General features: G+C 33.8%; 1 protein-coding gene across 1 annotated transcript in view; it reads right to left on the reverse strand.

Annotated features, from left to right (window-relative positions):
• Positions 1–1,328: 1,328 nt before the first annotated feature.
• LOC118745694 (glutamate receptor ionotropic, kainate 2-like) overlaps positions 1,329–23,563 on the reverse strand; it is a gene marked incomplete at its 5' end in the record, with an annotated part of 79,221 nt that continues 56,986 nt past the window's right edge. The window contains 1 exon segment of the mRNA XM_036479287.1: positions 1,329–2,013. Within this exon segment, the coding sequence (XP_036335180.1) occupies positions 1,433–2,013 (581 nt within the window).

Raw genomic sequence — 23,563 nt, forward strand, 5'->3', positions numbered from 1 at the left:
GCTTAATCGATTTCTCTTTTCATTCTGATAATTTATGTATTTAATTGTCTATATCTATCTCGATTCGTTTTTCCTGTTACACCGTTATGTGAACAAAGTTATAATACCCTTGTGCACAAGCGCGCTCGGGTATAAAAAAAAATAAAAAAAATGCATACTAAGTAGTACATATAATATAAACAATATGTATATTTCTTCAAACAAAGACAATCGATAGTGGCAACGACCTTTCGATAGTGCAAAAAAATATAACCATTCGATAGTATCGATAGTACCATCGATAGTTTTACAGCTCTACTAATTTGTTTACTAAATCTGGTGGTGCGTCATCTAGTTCGCCATGAAAGTAGGCTGAGGCAATCACGACCTCTGTCTTTCGCCCGTTCAGTTCCGCTTCCACCAGTAATGTGACAGTGTCGCCATCTGTAAAGTCATAGAAAGGCGGAAATTTCTTTTAATATACATGTACATTAGACTGTATGTTCTTTGATATGATATCTACCGACGAGGTTGATGTCTAGACCAGTTTTTATTTATAGAAACTTTTATAGAAACTACTACCGGCGAGGAGGCATCTGCCTCTAGTGTTGCTAATTGTATGTTCCTTGATATGATACCTACCGACGAGGTTGATTTCTTGACTAGGTTTTATAGAACCTTTTATTATGACAAAGGTGCCTGGACAAACAAGACGGCAAGTTGATAAAAGCGTGGTAATAATAATAATAAAAAATCTGTTCGATGCATTAGAAACGTTTTGATTCGATGCATTAGAAACGTTTCGATTTTTGTCCACAGAAATCTGGTCACGGTAGTTATATTATAGTATTTGTAAAAATGTAACGTTTTTCAAATTAAATGAAAACATTTTCAAACAAAGCGAAACCTTTTTCAAATTAAATGAAATCTTTTTCAAGTCAAGCGAAACCATTTTAAAATTAAATGAAACATTTTTCAGACAAAGCGAAACCTTTTTCAAATTAAATGAAACCTTTTTCAGATTAAATGAAACTTTATTCAAATTAAATTAAACTTCCTTTTAAGAATATTTAATTTAATTTGAAAAGGGGTTTCGCTTTATCTGAAAAAGGTTTTATTTAATTTAAAAATGGTTTCGCTTAACCTGAAAAATTTTCATTTAATTTGAAAAAGGTTTCACTTAATTTGAAAATGGTTTCATTTAAACTGAAAATGCTGTATCAGATGTATTTAGTACATCAGTCAGAATTAAGAAAATCAATATTGATTTTGAATTGTGATTTTTAGTATGTGTTATAGATTGTAAATGTGTGGGGGCTATTCAATCGTTATGAGCAAACAAGTTTTGTGTTATTGAATTATATGATACATTGTATGTTTATTTTTACTTCGGCTAAATAAAAACAAACTGTATTGTTTTTAAAATTTAAGTAACTACAATTTAATTTTTTTTCTACGTTACAGGGTTGAGTGCGCTTGATGTCGGCGAAAGCAAGAGCAGTGGTTCCGCGATGTGTCTTCTCTGCATGGTTGCGACATCCAATTCGTTAGAAGCGCTGCCGACAATACTGAAACGAGCATCTGTTGATCCCCTCGCGTCTATGTCCACAAATCCCTTAACATCCTTGAACAAGTGGCACGTGGGGCAGCGACGCTTCAGGGCTGGCCGCCGATGAGAGTCCATGCAACGCAAGGCATAGCGAAATTCGTCGAGCATCTCGCCGCAAAGTGAACGCTGGGGCGGTGTTTCGGTGCAACAGTAGGCGGTAACATGCTCGCAAGACTGCTCCTGTTGCTGCTGGATGAATTCTAGTTCAACGATGTGATCCTCCTGCAGTTTGTCGCGGTCAGATGTATCGGCGAGGACGAAACTACCTGTAGCACTTGTCGCCTTGTCGGTAACCGTAGTGTGGTGGTATTTATCCTCACAGTAGACGCTACGCCTATTTCGGGTGCGATAGTGGTACCAAAACTCGAACACAGCCACGCAAGCTGCTACGCCTATACCCACGAGTAGGACAACGAACACGCCACCTGCGATTAAATATCGAAAGTATAGTTGTTAATAAATTGTTAAACGATCAGTTAAGTAAACAAATGTCCATTCATGCAAGTCCCTTTATACTATATTCAATGTGAGTTTTGCAAATTTTTTACAATAAAAATTGCGACTTTCAATTCATGATTCTGCAGCATTAGTATGTACACAAGCTTTTGAAATAATTTCTTCTTTAAAAATACGACCATATATATCAGGGGTGGGCAAGACCGAGGCCGAAAAGAGCCACATGTAAATTCTAAATGCTACAAAGAGCCACAAGAAAAAACAACAAAAACAAAATGTTAATTTTTAAATAGAATTATTATTAGAAATGAAAAACATAATTTTGTTAATATTCTAATGTACGTAAGATAAATATTAAAGAAAATTCAAAAAATCCCTTTGGCCAAATTTTCAAAATCTGTTTTTACGTCAGTTAAAGCCGCTCGTAACAGTTCTGTTAAATGTTGGTTAGTCAATAGGTGCGTTCGTTTAAAATTTCCAGTAAAAAATGTCCAAGAGCAAAATTCCGGCGAAATGTCACCTGTTCTCCCACAAGAGAAAAATATCCAAAATAATACGCAAAGTATAAAGTTTAAAACGTAAGAAAACAAATCCCGAAGTCTTATGCTGACATAGTTGACTGACTAAACAAATAATTACTTCTTACAAGTTTAATTAGTCGGACTTTACTATTTTAACTTCCAAACCATAAAATTCAATTTAGGGATTTGCGTAAATTCCAACCAGCTGTTTTTGATCAGCTGTTTTCTTGTTGGCAAATTGCTGTTGGTGAAAATTTTTCCTGCAGAAACTAGCAGCTTTCCCTCAAAATGAAATGTCATTTTGCTCTCTCCATTTCCCGTACTTTGCAAGTTTTTTGCGTCCGCGAACACAAAAAGCTGATAGTTTTTATAACTTTCAAAAATTATGAAGTACGCGAATGCAACTTATTGAGAACGGTATTTTGACTTTACGAACTTCAATGTAGAGTACAAAAACTCAGAGTTATACGTTGCACCAAAGATTGAAAATATACGGCACACAGCTGTTTTCAACAGCGGATATTTTAAATCTCGTACTTGTTGCCGGAATTCAAGCAATGGAAAAGTTTTATGTTTAGTGTTATTCCAAAAACCGCAACTCTTCTTCGCTTTTCTTAAAAAGGAGTATTTCGGATATTGTAAATTCATCCTCTATTATGTTACATGAAAAAGGGTTTATGAAGTATCCAAACGAACATTTCAATAATTTCAAATCGGCAAATCTTTTTTCAAAATCTGCTTTTAAATCATGTGCAATATTTTTTTCTAGCCATGGAAATTGATGAAATATCCTTTTTTTGAGATTATGAATGAAAAACATAGCAAAGCTTTAAAACTTAAAATAATTTGCGACAAATCAAGAACATTCTTATTCCCTCCTTGTAGAGGCGATTTCAAGTTTTGCAAATGTTCCATCATATCGGTAAAGAACATTTAGTCAGAAAGCCAATTTTCAATCTCCACTAGCGGGTAATGTTCCGATCTCAATTTACGTATGTGTACATTAGGCTGGGTCGATTTTGTATGGGGGAAAATAAAAGTCATTTGACCGCATTCTAATAGTAATATTATGATGTCTCAGGTCTCATCCAATTGTTATTGGCCACGAAAGATTAATTTAAAACTTATCTTAAGCCCGCGCAATTGAATCAAAGTGTATGAATTTTGTAAATGAAACTTTGGCTTGTAATATCTATGGAATGCGTTATTATTATAAACAAGACGATATATCAAATTAAGGGCTATTAAATTTAGCACCTCACGTCCATTTATAATTTTTCAATAAGTCTACACGTTTTTAAGATATTAAGATAAAACTTACAAAAACTATAATTTTCCCTTATGAATTTTCAATTCTTCATTACTTCAGCAACCAAGTGAAAAATACAAAAAAGTGAGACGAGATTTATTTCAAGCCTTTTAATGTTTTCGGATGTTTATATAATATTAAAATGGCCATGGACTTGGTCACGCCGATTTGGTCAGTTTTCAAGATCGTGGTGAATGAATGTATTGTCAAAGATTAGGAATCGTTCGACAAGTTAATAGTAGTTTCAAACATATAAGTATTTACATACATTACAATTAGGGTGAGAAACGCCCATTTTGAGTCCTTTTTTCCAGTCTTAAAAACTGGTGCTGAATGGTTTCATTAGTCGCCGCAGAAGCACATTTTTCGCGGTTTCTAAATTTGCCGTTATATGAAAGTAGGGGACGTGCAATAAGTGTTTAGATATACATAAATATTTTAGTTAATTGCATTATGTGAAAAAGTGTCTGTAGGTAAATGCAGTAGCCTTTAACATATCCTAGGAAATCCTTTTGAGGACTCCCCAATTGGACGATATTGCTTTGCATTCAGCTTGAACGAAAAAAGTCACTCGCTGGCACAGTTTTCTGTAATCCGGTTCTTTTATTTAAAGGTTATTTATACAATTGAAGAGAAATTTTTTAGAAAAAAACTGGAAATCCACTTAAGTTTTTCGATATAACTTTGGTAAATGTTACTCGATCGGTGCGTAATAAATAACAAATTGAAGGCGAGACTTAATGTTACTGATTTTTGATAATAATATGACTAAAATAGTTCAGATTATAAACCAATTATTTTAAAATAAAAAAAAATTTTGAACAAAATTTTTTATCATTTTCTTATATTTGCAATTTTTATATTGTATGCATAAACATAAGTAAACCAATTAGTGTGTCTAGAAGTTGTGCCTGTTCAGTGTTTCCATACTAATTTGCATAAACAAAATTTTTCCGCGATGATGGAAAATAATGGCTATTCTATTAGAGCTACCGATATTGTTCCTAAATTTGCAAAAATTCGCAAACTATAGCTAATATTAAAAAAGGATTAGAATATTTGGAACTAGCGATCTAAATGCACGCCAGCAATATTAATGTTGTTCTTTACATCTTTTGACTATAGGCCAGTGCAATTATCAAGAGAACAATTAAAATTTTCCTGAAAATAGATGAGTTTGAGATTAACGATAAGATAAAGGGCTGCGCGAAATGATACTTGCCTTTATCTTTTGCGTTAAAGGATTCATTATGTAATAATATGCACCAAAACTTTTGGCTAAACCCAGAATTTTTAACAAGAATTGGTCTTATTCGACTAGTGTGCTGTGGGTCACTTGGCGGTCGATGCGCGGGCTCTTACAATTAAAATGGAAGACTAATATTTCGCAGGCTTGTTGTTGACTTCATGATACAATATATTTTCACTATTACCAAGGGATTTGAGAAAAATTAGATTTTCGACCCGCCCTAGTGTACATATATATAAAGCATAAAATAAAATAAAAACTCAATGGAAAAGAATGTGCAGCAAAGAAATATGTATTTTAAAAAGTAATAAGTAAGAAAGTCTAAGCTCGGGCGGAGCCGAACATTAAATACCCGGCGCAAGTACTAGTTGCGTTCCCCAACTTTTCTGGGTTAAAACCTGTAAAACTGCCAATAGGTAAAAGAAGCCAGAGAACCGAATACAGGAACGCTTTATGGTAAATTCCTGCAAATTCTTGCACCTTCTTGCGAGTTAGGGAACGCAACTATTAAATATTTATATATATGGTTTTCACCTTTCCGCAAGCTACCGCTAAATGCTAAGCCGGGGTGTATCAATTTTTAGTAAGTTAGCGTCCTTAAATTTCGAAATATTGAAGTTTCAAGCATTTCTGAAAAATACTGTTTTTTGAAAAGCGGCCGTAATTTTAGTCCGATTTCAACAATTTTCAACGCTTTGCTTTTAAGGGCAAGCACAATAACCATACCGGTTTTGGTACAAATTGGTAGAACGGCTACCGAGATATATATATGTGATCATCAGTGGGCGGTGCCACGCCCATTTTCCAAAATTTTACCATATACGTATTTCTTCGTAAAGAATTTTTCCAAACATCAATTTTGAATAAATTAGCTTTAATATTTACTGATGCATGCGTGGTTATTGTCCGATTTTAAAAATTTTCGACCATTTGATATGCTGTACCAAGGCCAACGACGGTGCCAAGCTTGGAAGAAATTGGTTCAGCGGTTACCAAGATATACACATGTAACCATAAGTGGGCGTGGCTACGCAAAGAAAATCGCGTTTTTTGCAATATTTGAGAAGGTCTAGCAATGAAACAAAAGGTGATAGAACCTTCCACTTAGGCTTAAATTAAGGCTTGGACTTCTGACTTCAATCCCTAAAATACCATTCCTGCACCTTGGCCCTGAGTTTACCTATAGTCATTTATTTAACAGCTAACACTGATTTTTACACCATTTTTGACGATAAAAAGTAAATGAGTATAGGTGACCATTAGGGCAAGGTGCAGGAATAGTACTTTCAGGGATGGTAGTCTGTAGTTCTAGCTTTAATTTAAGCCTACGTGGAAGGTTCTATCACCTTTCGCTTGATTGTGGTAGGAACTCAAACTTCCCGAAATCAGTTATTCCTGTTCAACAAATGAATATAAGGGCTGGTTTCTCCAACTCAACTTAATTAAGCCAATTTTTTTGACCCAGTCAAGTATAAGCTGTGTAAAACGAAACTTTTGACTTAAGTCCAAAAGTGGCTAAACTATGTTAAGTTGAGTTGGAGAAACCAGCCCTAAGTGACCATCAATCAAAGGTGCGGGAACTTGCTTTAATCAAAGCCTAAGTGGAAGGTTCTACCCCCTTTGTTTCTTTGCTAGAGCTTCTCAAATATTGCAAAAAACTCGATTTTTTGACAATTTGACCTCGTTTTTTCTTAAAATCTAGAGCTGATGGTAACTTTTTGCTTACGGATTCGTAATCAGCATAAAAAAATCTGTCAAAAATAGCGTTTACATTACTGCATCAAATTTTTTTTCCATTTTTGTTGGCCTGTGTAATAAGTATTGTTAAATAGCCAATACCCGCATGTTTGCGGCGCCTTCAACCAAACATCTTTCGAACTGTAAAACAATGACTCGATTCGATTGAAAATTTTTTGGAATTGATCGGTTCTGGTCCACCTATCAGAAAAAATATAATATATGTTAACCCAGCCAATAAGCTGCCTACGTGCTAAATTGCAAGCAAATCGGACCACTGTTTCTCGGAGACTGTTTCAAATAGTTCGGTCTCTGACCCACTTAACGGAAAAAATGAATCCTATATGCTAAAGCATCGTTCACTCAAAATCGGTACGCATGAAATGGGTTATATCTTTTTAATAGGTTTTCAGAAAATAATATTTAATACGTTAGAATAAAGAGAAAAAATCAGTTATAGATACATGTTAGCGAGAGTTTTATATTTTGCTTGGATAAATAAATAAGATACAATTTCTTTGATAATGATAAAAATTTTCTGAACACCCGTTCTAGAGACTTGTGTAGTCAACTTGCTCTACTAAACTATCTTAAGTTTATGTTTTTCCACGGCTCGCACATCTCTACTAACTTTGTTTTAAATAAATACCATGTATTTTTCGATTTGACTTAAATAGGTCATATTCGTAAATTGATGACTTCCAGAACTTTAATTACATCATTGGCTTCAAACCGATTTAAAGTTACCTGTGAATAATTAGTTTTCATAAAAACCCACCAACACTTTACAAAAGGTCCAAAGTAAATGATACAATGAAATAACACTTTGTGCAAGCGCTCCTTCCAGCATATTTCTAGGGTCATATGACCCATTGTGGAGTCTGATCGAGTTTTAATGAGACTGCGATTCTCATGTCATTTCATAGCCTTTTGACAACTGTGTCAACTTCTATAGATTTAGTTGTAAGAGGATATCACCATGTTTCTTTTTAGCTTAAAACTTTTAACATGGGAGTTGACCAAAGTCCAGTTTTAAACATGTTTTATTAGTCATTATTATAAAATACCACATTTCGTGTGAACATTTGGGTAATGTAAACGGGTGCGGTTTTTGTTATAAAATGTATTTAATCTAACAGAATTTTATATATTATAACTCGATAAGGTTTAAGTCTTGCCATAGCTTGCATTCGCTAAACTGTGGATAACCGTTTTCCAATTCTCTCGTACGATCATCTTCTGATAAGCCGTTTTTTCCTAATTCAGGTAAAGAGCCTTATCCTTAAGCTGGTGCAAAATGATGTCTTTTAATGATTAGCTCACCCCGTTAGTTTAAACAGAAGGAATCTATTCATTGATTTTTGGAGGATAATTATAAGTTTTTGGTATATTTAATTTTAATTTGATTTTTGATCTCGAAATTGTCGGATTTTCAACGAATTTGTTCAACATTATTTTTTGAGCAGCAACTTCCAACGCGAATAAAACTGTCAAATAAAAAGCCAGTACTATGAAATTTAAACCTCATAATGGTAGATCTATTGTCTTACGATATGCATTGCAACTTTTTAATACATTCCAACAATTGCTGTACAGAAATTGCTGGAACGCGTACCGATTTTGAGTGAACGATGCTTTAATCTAGGCAAAAGGCCACCAAAGAACCAACTGCATTTTTTTAAACAAAGCCCTGCGCCAACTATCGGAAAAATTAAAACTTTGTGCACTCCTTCTTCTAAACACGTTTCCAAAAAAGCAGCACACATTCGAATCAGTTATGAAACATAGGAGAAAACATAAAAGTAACATAAAATAATGTCAGAAGAAAGTAATTATGTACCTTTGTACTATTTAGCATGTCATTTGACGATAACAAGAGCAAATTCAATTTAAATCTATTAAATACATTCTAGCGTGTCTCAGTTATTTACCAACAAAAGCGGCTATAACTTTTTTTTCTATTCAAAACAGTAAGTGTGGCACCTTTCTGAAATCTTTATTAAATGAGCAATTTTTTTATGTAATGTAAAGTTAAATTTTTTTTCACCCGAGATAGTCAAAGTTGGGGAAGAAAATATCAAAAAGTTAAAAATCCAGAAATAGTCCTAATTTTATGATGGTTCCTTAATATATTTTAACTACATTTCATTTGAGTATGGAGAGGCAACTATCTGGAAGTATTTTACATAAAAAATTTACTAAGTATTGCCCGGTTTGTAGTTGCAGTTAAAGAAAACACATGAAAAGGCACGATTTTTTTTAATTCGAAAAAATGTAAATATTTCAAAAACGATGACACTTTTACCTGAAAATTTTTTGTTTATCAGGGAGCTCAATTTTCTTTCTTAAAAACCTTCTCCTGGCAATTACGAACAACTGAAAAATTTGCCAAATCGGCACAACCGTTCTAAATTGATGAATTACTATACATTTTTAACACCATTTTTATATATATAGATAATACAAAGTCTACTGAGAAAATCGTCAAAATCTATGCTGTATAAGCTTTATCTCCTATACCACTGATTGTTCAGATACCAGTTTTTGCGATATATCTCCTTTATGTGGGAAACTAAACCCAATAAACTGTGTCACCGGTTTACACACCGCAGTGAAAATCACCTAGATTGGTGCTATACAGGGTGTCCCAGAAGTAACGTGCCAAACTTTAGGGGAAGGTAGGTGGGGGGTGATCTCACTGATAAACAAAAAATTTTCAGGTAAAAGTGTCACCGTTTTTGAAATATTTACATTTTTTCGAATTTAAAAAAAATCATGCCTTTTCATGTGTTTTCTTTAACTGCTACTACAAACCGAGCAATACTTAGTAAATTTTTTATGTAAAATACTTCCAGATAGTTGCCTCTCCATACTCAAATGCAATGTAGTTAAAATATATTAAGGAACCATCATGAAAATAGGACTATTTCTGGATTTTTAACTTTTTGATATTTTCTTCCCCAACTTTGACTATCTCGGGTAAAAAAAAAATGTACTGAGCTATAATTTTACATTACATAAAAAAATTGCTCATTTAATAAAGATTTCAGGGAGCTTATTGTCCGACTTTGCCCATTTTCAATAACATCCGTCCTACGCCCGGAAGAAGTGCACGTACCAAGTTTCTTTAAGATATCTGAATTTTTACTCGAGTTATCGTGTGCACAGACGGACGGACATACGGACGGACGGAGAAGACAGTCGCTGCTTAATCGATTTCTCTTTTCATTATGATCATTTATGTATACATTTGTCCACGATTGTGATAATACAATATTCTATCATTCTTGACATTTGTCTATATCTATCTCGATTCGTTTTGCCTGTTTCAAACAACCGTTGTATGAACAAAGTTATAATACCCTTGTGCACAAGTCCGCTCGGGTATAAAAAGAGGCAAAATGTTCTAAGCAATGAGAAAGTAATAAAATTTTAGTTTAAAAAACTAAAACCTCGCTATTATAATTTCCATTCGTACTGACATCAGGTATGTAACTTGAGAACGGAAATCGCTTCATCTTTTAGGCGCATCAATATTACATAGTTACATCCCGAGCTAATAAAAGGGAGGTAAAAAGAGCCGCACTTTGCTAAGTGCAAAGAGCCGTATTTGGCTCAAAGAGCCGCGTTTGCCCACCGTTGATATATATCAGTGCCCGCCAAAAAGAGAAAAGTCTTAAAATGAGAATGTATTAGTTATGAAACAAAAAATGAGAATGTGTTGGTGGTAATGCACGGAAAAAAATTCTGTGTTGTATTACTTTTTATAAAAACTTTGGTATGTTTTTTTGCCGTTTTTTCATTGTGCGCTATTTTTTAGATCTAAACAACATAGAAACATATAATGAAAGTTAGCGGCCCTAAGAAGGGAAAAAGTTGGTAAAATTTTGTATGTATTGTACAAAATTATTATTATTTTTTTATAATTTAAGTGTGGATTTCTGAGCAGAAAAGATAACATGCTTCGAGCACTCTGAATATTAAAAGAAAATTTCGTTGATTTCAAGTAGAAATAAAATAAAAATATATATATCTAATATATATTTATTTTAAAATTAGGTAAAGCTTGACATTTAAGAACAATTTAAAATAACGATTAAACCAAAAGATAAACAACAAAACATATTGTATGTTTTAATTGAGGACTAGTCTGGTATTAAAAAAAAAATACATAATTCACAAAGTTCTTTTAATATGAAGAAAAAGCACGACTTGGTACCATATACATACCTATTTCTAGGGGTGTATGTACGAAAAATTGTGTTATAAAATTTTTTAATGAATATTCATTCATTCTGCTCAGTGTACCTACTTTATTCAACAATAATGCGTCATGAACCTGCTTCGCCTATTGTTTGCATGCAACTAAATAAAATTTGTTGCTCTTCTACTCTTTCTGTTGACCAGTGTTGCCAGAACTTTTCAGGGCGACCGGCTAGATTGGACAAAAGAAACGGCTAAAATGTTTCAACCAGAATTAAATTTTTTTTAAATACATAAACTACAATTAGAAAGACTAGTAAATCCATTGAATTTTTTTTGGTTAATAAAGATTATTTATACGTAGTTAAGCTGTACACCACTTTATTTTTGTTTAACAAAGGAAACTGTCGTTATACGTAGCTAAGCTTTACATCAGAAGTCATGTTTGTATTACTTAAATATAAAAACAGAGATAAATTACAATCTTATGGCGTTTTCTTTTCTATTAAACATTTTTGCCTTATAAATATTGGACAATTTTCAGTAGGTTGCTTTTTGTCCCGCAAAATGGCTATATTAGCTGAAAGTATGGCACTTTTGCTTAGTCGGAGGGCAATATTTTGAGAAATGAACAGGTAAAGCTGTGAAAGCAGAAGGTAGTTTAATTTATTGACATTCGTTGTTCTTGCCGACCACTTCACTTTTAACAAGTTTATGACATTTAACTAAAATCATGCCACCAGATTTACTAGCAGAAAAATTTTTGTTTCTTAAAAAAGTAGAAACAAAATTTGAAGTTAGTGAAGTTGGATGAAAATATTAAAAGTGTTGCGCGTTTCCAAACTGCCAGAATTCGGTACACCTGAGCAAACGTTCGAATATAAAGTTTTTTGCTTTTCCGAGGTAGGGTACGTAGGTTGATAACAAATTGCTGACGCGGAATAGGAAAGAGGTCGAGTTAAAATAATGCCTGCAACTTGTAACAGTACCAATTTTTGGATTCTCGGAATTTTCTGATAAAGATGTGGTGCTGCTAAAAATATATATACCAAAATATAAGCACGAAACTATGTATTTGTCACAAGAATTATCCACATAAGATGAAAACTACTGCAGTTTTATTTTATAAAATTTAAAAAGTATGTTTGCACCATGTATTTTCTTCCCAGAGAGTTTTGCTCCACATCGAAATTCGTGCTCCTTTATTTTCTAAAGGTGGCGAATAAAACTTCACACTTAAATTTAAGACATTCATAACAAAAATTATATCGCTAGCTTAGAGTGAAAAGTTGCTAAATCCACTTTTTATGAAAACTCATATTTTGATATAGGAGGCTAAAGAAATTGAATACGCATCGTTTCGAAAATTATAAAGGTACTAGCGGTACCCCGGTGTGCTTCTCTACACCAAATATTGAAAAATGAATGAAAAATCCTGGAATTTTTCTATATGAAAATTTATCATTAGTTTTATTTCAAAATTTTTGATTCTTTATTTTAAATCTTAATCCAACACATTTGGATATACAACATTTTTTGTTTTTCCATCTTCGGTATGAATAAATAAACTATTTGGAATGCCAACTCTTGAACAGGCCACGTATAGCTACCAATTCCAATAATCTACCACAAATATTTCAAGAGATATACCAAATGAAAATTTTTGTTAGTATGGGTGGTGCCACGCCCCCTTTTCCGAATTCGGTGAAGCCGTTCCCAAGTTATAAGCTCACACCAAAAACGTGTACTCATTTTTATACATAAGATACATATGCCCCGCCCCCTTTTCCAAATTTGGGCAAACTCAACATAAAATATGTGCATGATGGCCCGATTATGCCATATAAATTTGATTGAATTCGGTGAAGCCGTTCTCAAGTTATAAGCTAACTCACTAATTTTTATATATAAAATAGAGGCGCCACGCCCCCTTTTCCGAATTCAAGCAAACTTCACATAAACCATCTGCATAGAGCCCGAATATGCCGCATAAATTTGGCTGAATGCGGTGAAGCCGTTCTCAAGTTCTATAGTCACAACAAAAACGTTCACTTATTTCTATATTTTAGTTAGTATGGGTGGTGCCACGCCCCCTTTTCCGAATTCTGGCAAACTTCGCATAAACCATCTGCATAAATTTGGTTGAATTCGGTGAAGCCGTTCTCAAGTTTTGAGGTCACACCAAAAACGTGCACTTATTTTTATATATAAGATTTGTTTTATTTTTTCCTCTTCATAAGCAATAAAAGGAAAATTTGCTAAGTCCAAACGAAGTACCACAAATCCGATCTTCTTTAATAAATATCATCTTTTAATAAATATCGAATCCTTCTGATTCTTATGGAGTTTTGCTTTGCTTTAAACGCGCAAAATGTTTCATTCAAAGTCTTGCGAAATAGTTAAAGAAAATGGCTATAGGAAGATTTTTTCCTCTCCTGTAAAATTTTTAAAATGGGACTTAGCAACTTTTCTTTCTAAGCTAGCGATATGAAGAAAATTCCCGCTGCGTTCTCCCAAATATAAACTGGGACGCAAAATTGAAGCAAGTTTTGCCTATTTTTCTTTAGTTTATTTACTATGTATTATTTTTTATGAATATGTAGCTCATTACTTAAAAAACAACACATACTACAAACAGATTTCACACTTAGTGTAAAAATTATGAAAATTCTGCAAAATTTCAGCAAAACTTGTAACTTTTTAATCAGCTAAAATGACGCGTCCCAGTTTATGTGTATTTGGGTCACTCGCTTAAAACAAAAAACATTGAAATCGGCTCACTTTCTGATTGTTTTTCAATTTTATATAACACAGTCCGACATGAAAATTTTCTCAGAGGTAAGACTAGCCATTTCTAATAGATTTTGGAGCACTAAATTTGTAAAAATAAAAACTTGTATATTTGAATTTTAATAAAATAAGGCGAAAACAAAATCGGCTAAAAACGGATAATTTTTTTGCAAAACGGCTAACAAATCGACTGCCGGCTAAATCGAATTTTTTCCGGCTGTTTGCTGTCGCAACCGGCTAAATCTAGCCGGAAAACGGCTAAAATGGCAACGCTGCTGTTGACGTTCAGATTGTGTACGTGTAAGAAGCCGATTGTGTGAAAGGCCGAATATAGTTCGTTTCCCAGGAAAGTGTTTGGCGGGCACTGATATATATGGACATGTGGGCAACGGGTAAGCTGCATTGAAATCTCGTTGAGCAAAATGGTCAGTTTGGAAAAAAGGTCAAGAAGCTGCAAAAATTGTTTGGTAATTTTTTTTGCGCCGTTTTTTGTTAAACTAATTACTATTTTCTGAGTCACTTGAATAAGAATAGTGGTTTTAACAAAAAGAAATTATTAAATTGACCCAAAAAAGCATAATAATACTAACAATAGATTTGCGCTTACACAATAGGTTAGTGTTTGGACGAGCTTCTCCTCCGATTTAAGGCGTACGCCTTGATGTTCTCATACGAAGCGGAGGAACCTACAGTTTTACGCCAACTCGGTACGACGAGTGTATTTTTATGAGAGGCTGTTTTTTCATGGCAGAAATATACTCGGAGGTTATCCATTGCCGGCCGAGAGGCGAGCGCTATTAGAAAAACTTTGTTGGTTAGAAGCTTGGCCCTGCGAAATGGTAAAAAAAGCATAGCATTAATCTTAATTCCACTATTTGACACTATGTATTACAATATTTAGTATTGAGTACTGTCTGCCATAAACCTTTTAAATAATTCAAAGACGTCTCGTTTCTTTTAAATTCTCTAAATCGCTAAATTAGCAAAACATATAATTCCGAACATTTTCGTTTTAAGTTTAGGTCTGATAAAGTAATTGAACGCTGCAAGAAACAAATACTTTTCTTCATTATCCTTGTTTTTACAGAGTCTGGCATATTCAAGAAAAAGGTCCGGCAATATGTGATAAAGTTTTTCCCGGAGAAAACCACCACTTTCTAGTCGTCCCTCTAAAACATGTAAGGCCTATAAAATTTCAGTTGATTCTTAACGTTGTGCATTTATTAAAGTTCTTTTTCGAAATTTTCTGAGCTTTGGTACTTAGAGCGATTCAAAATCCACCTTCTGGTGTCACGAACATTAGTCTTTTTCATTAATTTTGGCTTACTATTACGATAATAAGAAGCTGACCTCGAAATGGACCTTCTGTAATTTTAATCTAGCTTTTGCGTTTTCATTTCAGTTCGCGTTTTTTCATGCGAAGCTCCAAAAGCTAAACTCTTAGCAAAAAGTGTAGGCGCCAAAATATTATTATTTTTATGAAATATTTTAATTTCTTTTATTCCCAGAAGGTCGCCATATAATATAAAAATCAAAAACAACAGTTATTTGTAAATACATACATATATCATAAACATCAAAAATAACTGCTATTTGCAGATTGTTTAGATAAAAATCAAAAATAATTCCTATTTTGGATTTATAAAATAAAAATCAGAAATAACTATTATTTAAGGAGTAATTAAATAAAAGTCAAAAAGTATTTTTTAAAGAGCGACTATTATAATAAAAGTTGTAAAGTTACGGTCCCTGCGAACATTTAGCTCAGTACCAACCGTATATGTACTACAAGTCGCTGAGATGAAAATTTCCTGAAAGTTCTTTTTGACTCTAGCACATCTCTTTGATTACTTCATATACATACTGGGTCATATGAAATGTTTCCGCGGATTTTTGGGTAAATTTTCTTTATTGCATATCAATTTTAATCTGCACTTTATTGGTCATTATATGACCTTTTGCCATTGTGCGGGTAGCTTCATAAATCTATCGGTGTAGAACTTGTTCAAATGACTTTCGCGGCTCTTGGGCGGCCAATTTTTTTTTCCATCAAGAGAGTTTTGCCGAGACCGAAACAAATGAACAATCCCCTTCAAGCACTAAACGTAACCTTATTTGCCGTCAATCTAGGCTTTGAAGGCGTTTATGGAGGGTCATCGGTCTTTGACCATGACCGCTCTCTTTGCTTATTCTCATATTCACTCAACTTTTAATCGCCCCCAATTATTCGCTTCAAAAATTTTTCGATGTCGTTGCGTTTCAGCAGCGTTTCAATGTTGATAAATTGAATTTCTTCGCGTAATTCATGTGGCACCCAAACATCAAACTTCTTTGAGTAGGCTGCTCTTTATAGATGATTCGACTTTTCATGTGACTGCATCTTGCAGCGAGGTACATCTTTGTCATCAATATTTCCGCAACGGAATCGAGCAAACCAGTCCTGGGTTCGATGATCCCTCACAGCATTCTCACCGTATACTTCAACAATTTTTCCGCACATTTTTGCATCATTTTCACCTTTTTATAGTAAAAGGGCATATCATAGCATATTTCTTCAGGTATTTCACTCATTTTCAAAAACGAGTTATCACTAAAACTGTAGCCCGTAATATCAACTTTCAATCGCATGCCAGTTTGACGCAATTGGATTAGTATGTCCAGAGCTATGGGCATCAAAACCACCTAGTGACAAAAATCCGCAGACACTTTTCATATGACCCAAAACATCATTTGCGTAGCTTGCGCATCAGCTGAAATCGCATTCCTCTTTCTGTAAACATTGGATTAGATTTCTCGTTAAGCCACTAATTGGCTTAAGCACTGTTAATGGAATGGTAAATTGAGCAATTATAATGTAACTGAGCAAGTCAGTTGACCCATACGATTAAATTTTGTCGTCTGCTTGTCCAACTCTTCTAGCGTTGAACAAATAAATTCTAGGAATTCGAAAAATAAGCTAAGAGTTGTCTGATGTTTGACCAGATTCGTTTCACAGAATTTTGGTAGACGCGTCCTTTATATATTTTTCTTATATATATACTATAGTCTAATCTATATACTATAGTCTAATGGGAGTCGTAGAAGCGTTGTTTTTGTCTACTGAAAATATTAGCGAAAAAACAAAAAACACACTTTAAAAACATACACTTTAAAACATATTTCTTTATCCAGCTTTTTATAAAACAACAGGAAAAGTCTGCTAATTTATCCGATTCCTTTTAATAGGTGCAGCAAGTTTAGAGAAAATAATCAAATTGCCGTAAGTAACTTCGAAAGCATTTTAAATATATGTATGTATTTTCAGAAATCAAAAAGCGAGTATGGGTCAAATAGCTATAGCTCTCATCTAAAGAAAATATGAAATTTGAAGACATTTTAGACACTGGACTGTATGGGCAAATAAAGGCTGGTTTTCATTATGTCATATTTTGACAACAAAATTTGTCGACATATTTTGACACAACTTTCTTTCCTTTATAACTACCTTTATCGATGATATTATGGGCCAAAAACTTACCAATAGCGGCTTTAGCAGCGCATGTATACACCTGAAAGCCTATTCTGATCTAAATCAATCAAGAGACCATTTTCAGATCCATTTGACCATTTGTTTTCACTCATTTGACCGTAAATGCCATTGAATCAATAGAAAAAAAACTACGAATTTTAGGATAGCTTAGTAAAGTGAGGAGAAGCTCGGCCAAACACTAACATATGTGTAAGCGCCAATCTATTATTATTATTATTATTAAGTAAAGTGTTAATTTTTCGTAGTGGCTGCTCTAAATGCAATGTAAAATGTTTAAGGTAATGCATAATATTACTTTTTTAATTTCTTCCTATTGACCACTTTTCTATATAATTGTTTATTCTTCAAAATGAAAGCGAAGCTTTTACCGTGCCTATATGTAAACATATTAGCACGGTAAAGGAAAACAAAAACTAACAATGAATCAAAAGATGATTGTACATAAAATCTAGTGACTGTACCTAATGTACCTTTAAGTCATCAAACGTCGGAAAAAGGTACAATTGTACCTACTTTTTCATCCCTGATCCCTAGGATAATAGTGTAAAGTTTGCACTTACATATTTTCGATTCTTCACAATTTATCAAAGACATCACAATATGGATATCAAATGAAAGGTATTGCTGAGAACTTTGGTCAGAAAATATTTTCGATCAAGGCTGCCACGCTTCTATGTAATTAAAATATGTATTTTGTTAATTTCAATCAGCATTTTTTGTAAGTATACACAGTACATATACGCCCAAGACTTATACTATTAATTCCAGCGTATTTCGGAGTGGGCTTGCCACCTAAATTTTAGAGTAAGAAATTTACTAACTAGATATCGAAATCCAATTTTTTTTTTTCAATTCCAAAATATTTTTTTAAAGCTATCCAAATCTTGAAAACTTTAAAAAGTGTATGCACTCCGTGCAAAGCGCGGTCAACCTGGTACTAAAACATAATGAAAACCTTCGCCAGTTTGTTTCGCACCCCACTTAAGGATGCTTATTTAATCGGTAATCTCTGTACAAGCTGTAAATCACGAATGATTGCTATGTAATACTGATAGGGGAAAATTATTTAATAAATAAGTAATTTTTAGCAAGAAAAAATCAACTTTAATTCTCATATAAAAAATTTATATATATTTCATGATCCAATGATCGGAACTAAACCAGATTAGTATGGGACCACCTCTGAGATACTACCTTTCCGATGCAAAAAGAATTATCGAAATCGGTTGACGTGGTCCAAAGTGCGGTAACATACAAAAAAAAATATTCCGACGAACTGATAACCTCTTCCTTTTTTGGAAGTCGATTAAAAACAAGTGAAGAAGTATAAGTTCGGGCGAAACCGAACTTTATATACCCGGCGCAGGTATCAATTATCGTCATTTCAACTTTCTCTAAACTACATTTGCATGATAAGCGGGGAGGTTTTTCCCGATTTCAAACTTTTTCGAGAACCCCCCCCCCCTAGACTTTGAAGTTTACCTTATATGTAGGTATACAATCTTCGATTATTACCGCAGCGACCACAAAAATGCAGTTGCTAATATATCAACTCAGTTGCCAGCTTGCAGTTGCCATCTGTAAAACCATTTCAGCCAGTAGCCAACCAACTGAAGTTCGGTTGCCATAAGCCTAAGTCGGCTCAGCTCGATGTTCTGGTCACATACATAAGTACACATTTTCATGAGTCTATCTCTTCATATTCTGGTACTTACAAATATTGGGCCAAAGTTATAATACCATTTCATGCTCATGAAAGGTATAGTTTTCAGACTTCAAATCGGTGAAGTAGGTAACAAAATATAAATTTAAACATTTTCTTAACTATTACTACTATTAACGATTAAAATGTCATTAGGGCTATTCGCGATTCGGTGCATAAGAGCTGACAAATTTATGCAATTGCAGAAATATGCCATGGATTGTGAGCGACCTTTATTAAACTGTCATGGTAAAGCTTTTGCAAAACAATTTTTGTGCATCAGCTTTGGTTTTCTTTATGAATGCAATGCATAGCATTTTTATGCTATGGATTTTCGGTATTGCAAATTTGCCAAGCCATGACAAATGCAAATGCGTGTATTTTGTTTGTGTATTGCAAATAATTTGCAATACAAATTTGCAATGCAATGATGCTAGGCCATTTGCACCGGATCGCGAATAGCCCTATTTTCAAAAATGGCATGCATTGCTATGCCATGTCATTCCATCTCAAACATACTAGGTTTGTATAGTAACCAATAGGAAAAGTGTATGATAACCCAACAAATTTGCAAGAGAGCACTGAATCGAGAGCGTAACAACACGGGAGAGCTGCAAATTCATGCTAGTTAAATTTCTACTAGCAGAAATTAGCTATCAGAAGAAGAAGAAGAATAAGTGTCAAATGCCGCCATTTGTTGAATTGGTTTAGCACAAACAAAAGCAAAATGAGTAGAAATCAAAATATTAATGATGTACTGGACTGTATAAGTGCGTGTGTGTAAAGCAAAGCGTTTAAAAATGATTTATAAATAGTAAAATGATTACAGGAGAATATCAAAACAGTGCAACAGCTGTTCACTTGCAAGTTTTTGCTAGTTTTGTGTTCATTAACTTTTTCTGCTAGTTTTCTGTTCTTCTCAATTTTACGCTCTATTTTGCTTTTACGCTCTCGCTGCAAGGTTTTACTGGAGAAGTTACTATACAAACCTAGTGTTATAGCATGTCATTGCTCCCTAGCTTAGCTGTTGTTTGCTGTTGTCTTTCTGCAGCATCTCTATATGTAATATATAAATACGCCACAAGAAAATTTTGCAATCCCTTTTTTGAAGGCACCGTTCGCTCGATTTCAATGAAACATACACCGATTTAAAGGATATAACTTCCTCTAATCCAGAAATATTAACCGCGTTACATAGGGGGCGTGGCATCTGACATATAGACTAAAATGTGAAAACCACTATATCTCTAAACCCAATCATGCTGGGGAACTGAGTCTTAGCCCGGATGCATAGATTGTAAATACCCTACTTACGGCGAAAAGTGGTAGATTTTGGAAAAGAGGGCGTGGCACCTTCCATACAAACAGAAATCTCATTTCGCTTATCTCTGAAGCTGCTAATGCTAACGAAGCTACTAAAATTTGATGCAGCAACATATGTTATCGATACCGTACTTATGGCAAAAAGTGGTAGATATTGGAAAAGGGACGAAGCACCTCCTATACTGAACTTTTCATATCGCTTATCTCTGTAACCACTTATGATAAGGTAATGGAATTTTTTACACCTGCATATATATATCATTCAATTGGGACCCATTTTCTACCAGATTTCTAAATCGCATTGAATGATTGTTATTTTGTGTAACGATTTTTGAAAAGATCAGTGTGTTTGTCTTCAGTTGCGTGGCGAAGGGATTGAGGGTAGAGATGGATATGGCACTAAATATTAAGTCCCGATCACGCCCATCCTGAAATTTAAATTTTAACTTCCAAACCCGCTCATCCCGACGTTTTTCATAATTGTACCGCGGGCCCGGGGCCCCGAAATCTATCTCTAAAAAAATTCACATGTCTTTAAAATTAATTATAAATAAAAAAATTGTATGAAATATCTGGCATCTTCCAATTACTTTGTTTTGCGTTGCCATTCGTTTTCGTCTCAATAAAACATAAAAAGTGCATATTTCATATATAAATTTTTTAAGGAAGATTTTCTGAATTTGCGGACGTTCCCGATAAAACGGGAGTATCGGGGAAAAAAGTTTAGTCCCATTCCGTCCCTAAAATTTTTACGGATCCAATACCATCTCTAATCGAGAGCTATCCTTAAAATTTATGGTCAGATTTGCTTCATCTTTCGACCACATAATAACAACATAAAATTTAGTGCAACTCGGTAGCGCAATCGTGTGATGCACAATTATTGGGCTTTAGGCCCAATCGTGACAAAAACCCATTAAACCGCCGTTAGAGAATGACTTATTACATTTTGTTTTACACCTTCGAGATACTTAACCTCCACGATGAAAAGAAAGAGGAGTTTATGCAGCTGTTGGCAATTTCTTTTTAACCTTCCTCACCTTGTTTAACATAAGGAGTGAGGAACCGTTAGGCATCTCATCTATACATACATATGCATATTTTTTATAAATGAAAATTGAGGTTCCTTTCTCGGAAGCTACTAAGAAATTTGGTTTTAAGTTTTCCTATTAATACGCTATAAATTTTGGTGGCGGACTTCAAAATTATCATTCGCATAAAGAAGCCAATATTGGTGACAGACAAAATTCAATAGTATATGAAAATAAATATAGAATTTCGACAACTGGGCGATACTAGTAATTTTAATACTGTTTAATCCTGCCTTGTATGAAAATATATATAGTAGGGGTGGGCAAGACCGAAGATTTTGTGACCGGAAAATTTTATTACCAAAAAATGTTACCACTTCTTGTCACCGCGATTCTAGGTACGTTGGTAATGCAGTGAAAATATTCAGCAACTCAGCTATGAAGATTTGTGGAAATTCCTGTAATGCATATTTCACGGGGCAATATTTTGTTATCAGCTTATGAGATAGTAACCAAATTTACCGGTTACAAGAGAGCACAGAATGCGAAAAAGGTTTAAAAATTGACAGACACTTTAATTACCGGTTATAAAATTTGTTACCAGCGCAGAATAGACCTGTAATAAGTATAAAATTGAAAACGTAAGAAAACAAATCCTGAATTCTCATCCTGACACAGTTCACTGACTAAACGAATAACTACTTATTTCTTAGAAGTTTAATTAGTCGTATTTTCCTATTTCAACTTCCAAACCATCAAATTCAATTTAGGGATTTGCGTAAATTCCAACCAGCTCTTCTTGATCAGCTGTTTTCTTGTTGGCAAATTGCTGGGGGCTAAAATATGTATTTATATGTATAATATGTATGTATGTAAAATATGCATGTATATTGTACTATGTATGAAATATGTATTTTAAAAAGTAAAAAGAGCAAAAATGTTCTAAGCAAAGGAGAAAGTAAAAAGAGCCGCACTTTGTTAAGCAAAGAGCCGCATTTGGCTCAAAGAGCCACGTTTGCCTACCGTTGGTATATAGATTTTTAATTAGATAATTGTTTAATAAATTTTACTATAGTAGGAGCTTGCAAAATTCGGAATAACTCTTCCCGTATATACAATGTAAAAAATAATGCTGAATATGTCGCATGTGTTCCTTTTGTTGACATGCATAAATTTGATGCATGATTTGATTTGAGTTTATTCGGCAATGTCTTCATATATCACTTTCAAACATGTATAGGCGACATGATATAAACTGGCACTTGCATGATGTGTTACATGTCGCTAAGCTTTGTAGTTGTATATTTAATTGCTCAGTCATACGACTTAGTTAGGCCGATCTGTAGCAGCCACAGAATTGAGCTGTCTATCAAACTAAAGTGCAAGATGCAGTTGCAGTTGACCGTGTTTGTCAAAAAAGTAAAAAGCGGCAGAAAAGTCGATAGTGAGTAATATAATCTATTGAAAAATATTAACCATATTTTCGTGAAATTGAGATTCGGAAAAGTTATTAGGTATTATTCATAGTTTTGAAATATATTTCACGAAAGCAAACAATAAAAATAGCTGACATCCCTTTCTTTTTTAAACACCTAGGATATCACTGACCATTAAAAAGGATCCTGAATGACCGCAAACCTCAAAGCATTACACATTTTTGTGTGTGATTTTTAAAATGAACGATCCAAAATTAGCCGGTATACATATTAAAATTTTTTTTAGAACCAGTGCACATAGGGGTATTTGGCCGATTTAGGCGGCCAAAATTATTTTTATGAAAATTTTATTTCAAAATGTTTAGAAAAGACGTGTTACGATGTCTAAAATTGTAATGGCCTTATTCATAAAAAATAAAGTAGTCTTATAAAAGGTTTATAAATTGAAAAACGTTTGAAAACGTCAATGTATAAAGCTTTTAAACCTACTTTATTTTTTATGAATAAGGCCATAAGTGTTTAAAATCAAGTAAATATAGGTGGAGGACGTATAATTATTCCTCCATAGCAACGATAATAAAGTTGGTTAAGTTTGACACCGATAGACTCTATGTTGCCGTGGTCCGATTGTAGAAACACGCATACCTACATACATGTTCGTCTCGGCGATGTTTATATATAGGTTAGTA

Source organism: Rhagoletis pomonella, unplaced genomic scaffold, assembly GCF_013731165.1.
Source record: "Rhagoletis pomonella isolate Grant_MI unplaced genomic scaffold, Rhpom_1.0 Rhpom_scaffold_00009, whole genome shotgun sequence".
Classification (NCBI taxonomy): domain Eukaryota; kingdom Metazoa; phylum Arthropoda; class Insecta; order Diptera; family Tephritidae; genus Rhagoletis; species Rhagoletis pomonella.